Consider the following 8,980-nt stretch of genomic DNA (forward strand, 5'->3'; position numbering starts at 1 on the left):
AAGGACTCTATATGAACAAAATGTAAGCTATTATTCATCTTCTAAAAGAAAAGAAACAGCATTAAAGACAAATAACAAAGGTTTTCAGCCAAAAATCTCTTGGCTATGTTCTTGCCAAGAAACTTAAGAATTAAACTCCAAAATTTATATAAAGTAGAATTGTACAGTTTGCTTTTCTACATAATAGAAGGAAATGGGCATACTTTTTAAACTATGCCTTGCATTTTCCTTTTGACATCCATTCACTTTCACTCTTCCTACTTTTGCTTGAACTAAATAGGCTGATGTTGCATCTCCCATTTCTCTCAGAAAATAAAGATCAAAAAGTTCTGAAGTTTATTTAGATTAAGTCCTTTACTTCTTAAAATTTCAGGCAGATTCTCTCTCCAGTGATGTCACAGCTCTATGACAAAGTATCTTTACGGCAGAAAAATCCCCATTTGGTTTTCTTTCAAGTAACAATCGAGAACAAGACACATCTTCAGAAAAAATACTAACAAACCACAAACTTCTAAACTTTTCAAAGCACACTCAAAAAAAACTACAATTGCTCTCTTGCAATAGTTGCTCGTCTCAACTCTGTAGTTCTAAAATGAGAGGCAGGTTGTGTAACCCTCCTTCCTGAATACTAAAAAGTCTCAGCAGCAAAATAAGTGAATTTTGATCCACCTAATGATACCAGTTGAATTTGTGAGGTTTGTTTCTGCTTCAGTGGAAGTCCATCAACTTGACCCAGTTCAATGCACTTTATGCGCCTGTAACTTATTCACTAAGCTCTGCATATCTCACACTAAGGCTGATCCATCAGTTGCTCCATGAGGATGCAAACTGCATTGAACCACTGAAGTTGATGTGACCTTATAGAGGAGGGAATCTACATGAAACAAGCATCAGGTCAATGGTCTCATTTCTTAGAAGTTCAGATCTCAGAGAAGGAAGACAGGCCATCAGGGTTAAGGATAAAAGTTTGCTGTTTGGCTGTGTTCTCTTTCACAGTCCATCCAGGTCAGCTTCACAGACCCAGTTTAACTCACCACACTATCTGGAATTCATGCTTGGATTCTTACCATGACATCTCAGTTATACCCCGACCCCCCTCAGACAGAGAAAAAACTTTAATGAGCTTTTAAGTTGAGCCTGTGCTAAGTGCATAATACACAGGCTCAGACAAAGCCAGTCTATCGATCAAGGTTTCTCACAAACCACAACAGGTACCAAGATTTATTTTCTCCTATTCATACTGCATTCTATGAAGAACACAGAAAAAAAGACACCAGCTAATCTGCTTATTAAATGAAACTTAAAAAGCCTTCCATATAGACTGAAGATATGGGACTGAGGAAGGTTTTTCTACTCCCTTGTGCAGGACCTATCCTGCAAGTACTCCCACTCCTCTCACTAACAGTAAACACTGCTGCACTGCAGAATTTGTGTCACCCAAATCCTCTTGCATCTCAGTGCCATGACAGAATAGACCTTCAAATGCTGTGCTGCCAATGTGCCCTTAAATCTGATCTGAACCTGTGAGGGAGAACTTGTTTCATCCTTCCTAGACAGTAAGGGTTCAGTTAATACCTGCTAAAAGCATAGTGTTACTTTTGCTTTGTCAGCAGTCTCCAAACACATCTGTGCTGTGAACATTCATGACTCTCAAAAACCAGGGAATGAACGGCAACTGGTTTGGTTTAGCCAGTGGATTCTCCTTCAGAACAATGCTGGATACGTTTGGAAAGTACACTATAGAAAAACACAGAAGGCCAGTTCCCTACATTCTAATACAGTTTGTTGACTCATTTTGAAAGACGGTAGAAAAGTCAAATGTGTTTTTTCTGATTATTTTTTCCCCTCCCTTAATCTTGATCTCCTTCCCCTTCCTGAATGGTGTGCACACAAACTCCTCTTGCTTTTTACATTCTTACTTCCACCTTAAACCATTTTTGAGGGGGGGCACAGATTCAGATGTTCAATCACACACCATACCACTGAGCTTTCTGGCAAGCTTTTACTCATAAAATAGCACTTGCTACTGCATACCAGATGTTTTATTGTTATGTACACGAGCTTACAGTGCTAGACTTCATAAGATATAATTCCAATGGCAATCATAAAGCACCCAGACTCCCCATGTCTTATGACATCACAGAATATCTAAGATCCAATTCTTCTATGAACTTCCTGTGTCAACTAGAACCTCTCTCACCCTTGATTTTCCTCATCCTTTGTCTTGCCTGTTTCTAGTATAAATGCTTTGTGACAGGACCTATCCTTCACAACACCGCCAACGCTGTGCACAGAGCAACAGCCTCAGCCTCCACTTCCTTTTACTGAGAGAAGGGACTGAATCAATGTGAAGGAGAATTGTTCAAGAACATCTGTGTCACAAAAACAGTCTCAGAGCTTCATTTTCAAATTATGTGGTTATAAGCACGACCTTACATTAGCATGTAAAGTGTAGCTCAGTAGTTACAGGGAAAATGGTGGCCCATATACTTCAAACGACAGTTTTCTGCAATTTGGAAAGGTTCCTGGATGGATCTGACAGATAATAGAGGTCATATAACAGCATAAACTTGAAAGAGAGGGTCTATCTCTTGATTGCAAATTCAGGACTGAGTTTGTAAATTCATCAAATCTACAAATGAGGAGAGGTGTAGTCTCCTTTGCACATCATCTTTACAATACTTCATTTCTAGAAATTAAGAATTACACAATACATAGCAAATAAAAAGAATAGTCTTGTGCCGGGACCTCCCTTATCATTCATTTAACAGTCTGAAAATTCTTAAACCACACACACATACATCTTGAAGAACGGCAGAAAGTTTCATTAATAAATAAAAAGGTTATACAGACCTTGCCATAAGGAGTGTCAACATATTTTTCTGTTCTTCCTTCTAAGATATCCGGATCATCCAGGCCAGTTCCACCGATAATTCCAATCTTACACAGAAAGTACACATTAGTCTTCTTGCAATTTACATTTAATGGCATGCTGAAAAACTAACCAGGCAGCTACAAAATGTATTTTTTGCTCAAGATGGGACTAGACTACAGAACAACAAAACATAATACGCCCAACACAGCTTCCCAGAATGGAAATTTCAAATAACTGATTTCAAACAATTGTATTTAACTTGCCAATGCCTTACCCTATGATTTTCTCTTTGAAATACCAAATAAAAAAAAAAGCTATGGAAAAGTGCACAAAGATGTGCCAACTCAAAATTTATTTGCAATATAAAAATGAAGAGTGTTATTTGGGAATGCCTCTGATGAGTGCGAAATGCATGTAGAAATCATATTACAACAAAGGCTTCTTGTTTACATGGAGAAAAACAGTCTTACACATAACCACCATACAGAATAGCAGGCTGTCGCGGTTTAACCCCAGCTGGAAATTGAGCAGCTGCTCACTCAAGCTCCTCCTCCCTCCCCCCTTACCCCAGTGGAATGGGGAGGAGAATCAGAGTAAAACTTTTATGTTGAGATAAGAACAGTTTAATAATTGAAAATAAATAAAACACAGTAATAATGGTAAATTATAATAATAATGAAAACGAAAAGGGAAAAGCAAGTAATGCACAGCACAATTGCTCACCACTCTGATGCCAGACCCCCCTTCCTGAGCCCAGATTGGATCCCTTCTGGGTAACTCTCTCAGTTTATACACTGGGCATGATGTTCTATTGTATGGAATACCCCTTTGGTCAGTTTGGATCACCTGTCCTGCCTATGCTCTCTCCCAGTTTCTTTTGTGCACCTCCTCACTGGCAGAGCATGAGACAAGAAAAAAAAATTCCTTAACTCAGGATAAACATGACTTAGCAAAAAACTAAAACATCAGTGTATAATGAACACTATTCTCACTCTAGATCAAAAACACAGCACCGTACCAGTTACAGAGAAGAAATTAACTCTACTCCTGGACACAGGCATTACTATGTAGCATTGTACATCCAAAATAAAGAAAACATTATTGAAAAAAATTTTGACTTGACAAAATCTAAGAACTTCCCCAACTAAAATCCCCATTGTGTCTTGATACAATTTATAGTGAAAAAGCATGAAGTGACTCACAATTACCACCTATCTGTCATCCTTTGGTAATCACCAATTTCTTGTTCTCACTCATCTGATCTAGTTCTTTTGTAAAAAAGGAGAAAGAAAAAAAAAGGCTAAATTGAAACATATATTCTTATTGAGACTAAATTTGCCTGTGATTTCATATTCCAGCTAAAGAAAAATGCATCTGAATTTTCTTGTTTCTAGTTCATAATTGGAAAGTAACTTGTTTTTGTCACTCTTTAGACAATTCAATTTTCAGTCAAGTCAGATTTTCTCTTAAGTTCAGAACACTTGCAGCTCTTTGGATGGAATGGGTACTGTCAAGCTTTTCACAACTGAAAGCTTAGTAATGGTATTTAAAAATGATGTCACTATCACCACCGAGAAAATGTTCTTTTTTTTTTTCCTTCATTTGTTGTTGCAAAGTTTGTATCACTTCCATATTGAAGAATTCATAACTGATTTGTTTATCACGGTAAAAAAAAAATCTGAACCGTTCTGACATAACTTGTTACCACAAAGACTGAAGATTTCCCAAGTAAAACCTCCAGATTTCAACATACAACACCCCCGCTTCCACAACACTCACAGAATTGCCTCTTTCTGTAGCTTTTTCTTACTTTCACATTCATAGAGACCCCATTTGTTCAACCACTGTATTAGCTGGCTATCATGCATTTCTTTTCAACAAGCAGATGCTCTGTGGTCTTCAATACACACCCAATAGTTCTCTAAGAAAGCTTTCCACACCAGATGCTGTAAACCCTGATACGATGAAGTAGTTTTAACCGATCTCCTACTTCCTTTTGCTACCCCCCTGTGGAGCACGAGGAGCAGTGCAAAGGAAAATAGCAGTAATAACCTACGACTCCGATCCTGAACACACACAAGTATTAGGGAAGACCTAGATCCAAAAAGCTATATACACTTTAGGATGAATAAAATACAGCCTTAAGAATTGTGGAAGGTGTGCAACAGGAGCAATCATACAACACAAAATCAACAAAAGACCATATTTAACATTGTTCTTGCATGCATTCAGTAAACAGTGATATTGCCACATTAACAGAAGACATTACCAAAACGGTCATTGTTTTTTTCCTTTGGTTTTTTTTTTGCTTGTTTGTTTGATGGTAGGGTTTTTTTTTTGTTTGGTTGGGGTTTTGTGTTTGTTTGGTGTTTTTTAAATCCAGGTAACCGAACTAGTTTTAGCTTCCTATAGCACTTGTTATGACTCAAGTATATTCAAAAGGGAATGTTTACCTTCCTGAACTTTTACATCTGGCAAAGTGAAAGTTGTTGAGACTGAGGAAAACAGTGCAATGCTGGAGATATCAGCTACAGATACATGATATAGAAGTTATTTTGGAACTGCAATGCTTTAAGGTCCTTATGAACACACGGATCCATCACTATAATGGACTGTCCTTGTACCAGAAAGCAGCACACCTGACCTGGGGCAGCATAGGCCTGGTGTGGTTGCTTTCAAATCTGCTCTCAGGCTTCCTACTCCTGCTGCTGCAGCTTCATCAATACTTGTGCTTGTGCTGCACTGTTGAGTTCCTGAGAAGGCCTTAACACCAATGGCCATGCTGTCAGAAATGGCAGCAGTGCAATGAGCTTGCAAAATATTCACAGCTCCCAGGGTGGAGAACACAGAGCACAGAAGAAGAGTTAGACTATGTTGATTTTGCTTCTGCCTTCTTCCCCACTGCAAAACACCTCAGTGACAGTCTGGTCAACCCTCAGGCCACCAAAGCAACATTGGCTAGAGAAATGCTGGGATGACTTATAACGTGCTGGAGCGCTATTCCAGCGGAAGGAAAGTTAGGTCAGCAGAGACTTTTTGAAGCAGCTGCTTCTTCAACCATGTAATGTCAACTTGGAGCTGGCAGCTCTATCCCTAAATTTAAATTTATCTCTCTGACAATTATTTTTCCTCCAGTATATATAATCTCCAGAAATATTATCTGCATCTGGGAGCTAGGCAATCTGATTCTATATTAAATTCTGCTTTCCAAATTTTCTAGTGAATTACCAAAAGGAATGCAGATGCTCTAGGCTCAGTGGAGGAGATACCCTGTGTCCTGGTTTGGGCCAGGACAGGATTAATTTCTGCAGTAGTCAGGAGGGAGCATGGCCAGGACACAGAGGTTATTCTATACTACCTCACATCCTTTTCTGGGAACGGAGGATGGGGACCCTTCCCCAGGGCAGTGTGCAGGTGCAGTGGTGAGCATTTGCATATGAATCTCTCGCCTCTCTGGTACACTTTCCTTACTAATATTGCTGCTGTTAATGTTTGTTTTCTTACTGCTGTTTCCAGTAAATTGTTCTTATCTCAACCCGTGATCTTTACCTTTTGTGCCTCCAATTCTCCTCTCCATCCTATCACAGGAGGAGGGGTGAGTGAACCAGCGGCATGGTTTGGAGTGCTTTTAATGGGAACACTAAATTGAAGAATATCATTCCTAAACCACGACATCCTGTCAAGGGAGCTGAGTTCTATCGCCACCTACGAGCCCAGGCACGGAAGGTATGGAATGGTAGCGAGAACTTCACCCGGGGAGAACCGTCTCACCTTTCCTCAAAAGCCAGAGACAGTCACATCTAGGAGTGACCTCAAGAATGGAAAGATTGTATGCTCCATTCCAGACACTGATTGCATCCTACAAAGGGATACAAAGGACATAACTTGTAAAAACTAATGGAGGCTGTATCTAAGGATATCTGGAATTAAATCTAAAGTAAAATGGCATTGTAGTAGAGTGAAACATGAATTATTTTAATATTGCCCATCTCAAACATTGGGATGAAGAGCAGCAAAAGTGAAACCTAACAAAAAGTTATCACACCAGTAACTAAAAAATCAAAAGCATTTCTCTGTGGAAGTCCAAGCAACAATTACATTGAAGCATATGCCATTTTTCACCTGATGTTTGGTGAAATTCCCCAAGTAGGTTTAAGCACAAGCATGGAAATATCAGTGCAGTAACAGATTACACTTGTCCGTCTGAGGGTCCTAAACATTGTCATGATCACCTACGAGTCTCTGTGACAACTAATGACCAACAAATCCCTCTGTATTCCTCTCTTCTGTTTTGGGGATATGGAGGGGAGGGAGAGGATGGCATCACAAAGACTTTTGCTTAAAGAAGATCATCAAACTGCATTAAGAGAATAAACCTGTAAACTGAACACAGCTTGTAACTGTTCTCTACACACCGAAACAATCGGGCGAGTTACGTCACCTGAGAAAAAGAATCTGTAGTTTATTAGAGCGCAGTCCCGGGGTTTCAGCCTGCCCACAGGCCTGCTCAGCGCTGGTACCGCCGCCGCTCTGAGCTCTTTTCAAGCACACGCGGCGGACGGACAGGTCTTACCGGGGACTTTCGCACTGCTCGCTCCTGCTGCAGCTCCGGGCTCCGCGCACGGACACAGTGCACAGTGCCACGGTCCCTCTCACTGACAAACCCGACACACCGCGGCCGGGTCGGATACCCGGAAATTTCAGCAAAGGCCTCCGGATTTCATTTAAAAAATTTTTTAAAAGATCGTCTCTGCCGAGACGGCCGCGGGAGCCCCCGAACGGCCCCGGCCGCGGGAGCGCTCGGCCGGGCACCACCCGCCACCGCGGCCGCTCTCCCGCCCGGCACCGCCGGGCTGCCGGGCCCGCTCCCGGCGCGAAGGCGGGAAGGGCGGCCGGGAGCGGGGAAAGGAGGGAGGCAGCGCTTCCGGCCACGCGCTCGGCAGCGCCGGGAGGGCGGCGGCGGGGCCCGCGCCATCCCGCTCCCGGGGCGGGGGGCGGAGGCGACAGGCGGGGAGGGATTGCGGGCGGCGGCGGCCGCTGCCCCGCGGCGAGGCGGAGGCGCGCTTACCTTCACGGGTCCCGGGGCGGCGGCGGCGCTGGCGGCGGCCATGTTGGCGGGAGGGCGGGGCGGCGCCGCGGGTGGCGGGGCACGGCCCCGGGGGGGGAAAGGCGCGCTTCCCGCCGCTGGGGGGCAGCACCCGCCCGCGCTGAGGGCCCGGCCCGCGGGAGCGGCGTGTCCCCGCTGCTCCCCCACAGAGCTCTCCCCTCGGGAGCGCTTTCGTTGTTCAGTCAGTGAGAATGCTGCCGTGTTTAAATACCTCTTCAATTCGCAACCTGAGCACACGTCCTGCTCTCTTCTTAATCCTTCTGACCTGCGCGTTTACCTGTGACTCTCCGGGAGCCTCCGCTGCTTGGGACCGGAGCGGTGCTGCGGTTGGTGCGATCGCAATGGTTTGTCCACTTAAAGGTGCAGGTACGTTCTCAAAATGCTAAGCATTGGCTCGGTCTCTCCGGAAACTTAACTTTCAGACGGTTCATATCCCGGTCAGACCTCCCTCCCATGTTTCTGGAGACACAGCAGTTTACTTGACTCCCCGCCCCAAATTCATTAATTTGTCAACAGAAGTGGAATTGAGGGTGATCTTTTCAATACCCCAAAATGACTCTGAGAACAAACCGAAGCACGTTTGGGGGGGAAGGGGAAATCCTTTCTGAAGTACACATATATAAAAAGTATATATGTTTAGCTCTCCAAGCTAAATAGAGCTTCAAGTGATAGAATAAGGTAAAAACTACTTTATTATAATTACAATTTTCCTACGTGTGGTATTTTTCTTAATTTAAGTGGAACATTTGTTTTGCCACAACACGATCCTGCATTTTGAGGAACATCAATGTGTTTATATATTTTGCTTCTATAGGTAGGTATAAATATCAGATGTAGAGCTTTCAAAAATAGCTGTTACCTTGTTAATTGGAAGTATGAAAAAGTGTTTCACATATTTTCTTTAAAGCTACATTATCTATTGGAGACACCTCGGGCACCCAGACATGCCATTCTCACATGCCCTCAGTGCTACCTGCCTGTTAAAGAAATGTCACATA

At 42.7% G+C, this 8,980-nt stretch overlaps 1 protein-coding gene across 2 annotated transcripts in view; it reads right to left on the bottom strand.

Annotated features, from left to right (window-relative positions):
- The window catches only part of MTAP (methylthioadenosine phosphorylase), a 28,040-nt gene extending 19,995 nt beyond the window's left edge, over positions 1–8,045 (bottom strand). Inside the window, exons 1-2 of one of the 2 annotated variants that reach the window (XM_064643294.1) lie at positions 7,944–8,045; positions 2,854–2,940 (exon numbers count right to left, since the gene is read on the bottom strand). In XM_064643294.1, coding sequence (XP_064499364.1) covers positions 2,854–2,940; positions 7,944–7,985 — 129 coding nt within the window. In that variant the 5' untranslated portion in view covers positions 7,986–8,045. Of the gene's footprint in view, positions 1–2,853; positions 3,007–7,943 lie in introns of those variants that run through there. The other variant, XM_064643293.1, reaches the window with a different exon arrangement.
- Positions 8,046–8,980: the final 935 nt, after the last annotated feature.

The sequence above is a fragment of the Pseudopipra pipra genome, chromosome Z (genome assembly GCF_036250125.1).
Source record: "Pseudopipra pipra isolate bDixPip1 chromosome Z, bDixPip1.hap1, whole genome shotgun sequence".
NCBI classification, from domain to species: Eukaryota; Metazoa; Chordata; class Aves; order Passeriformes; family Pipridae; genus Pseudopipra; species Pseudopipra pipra.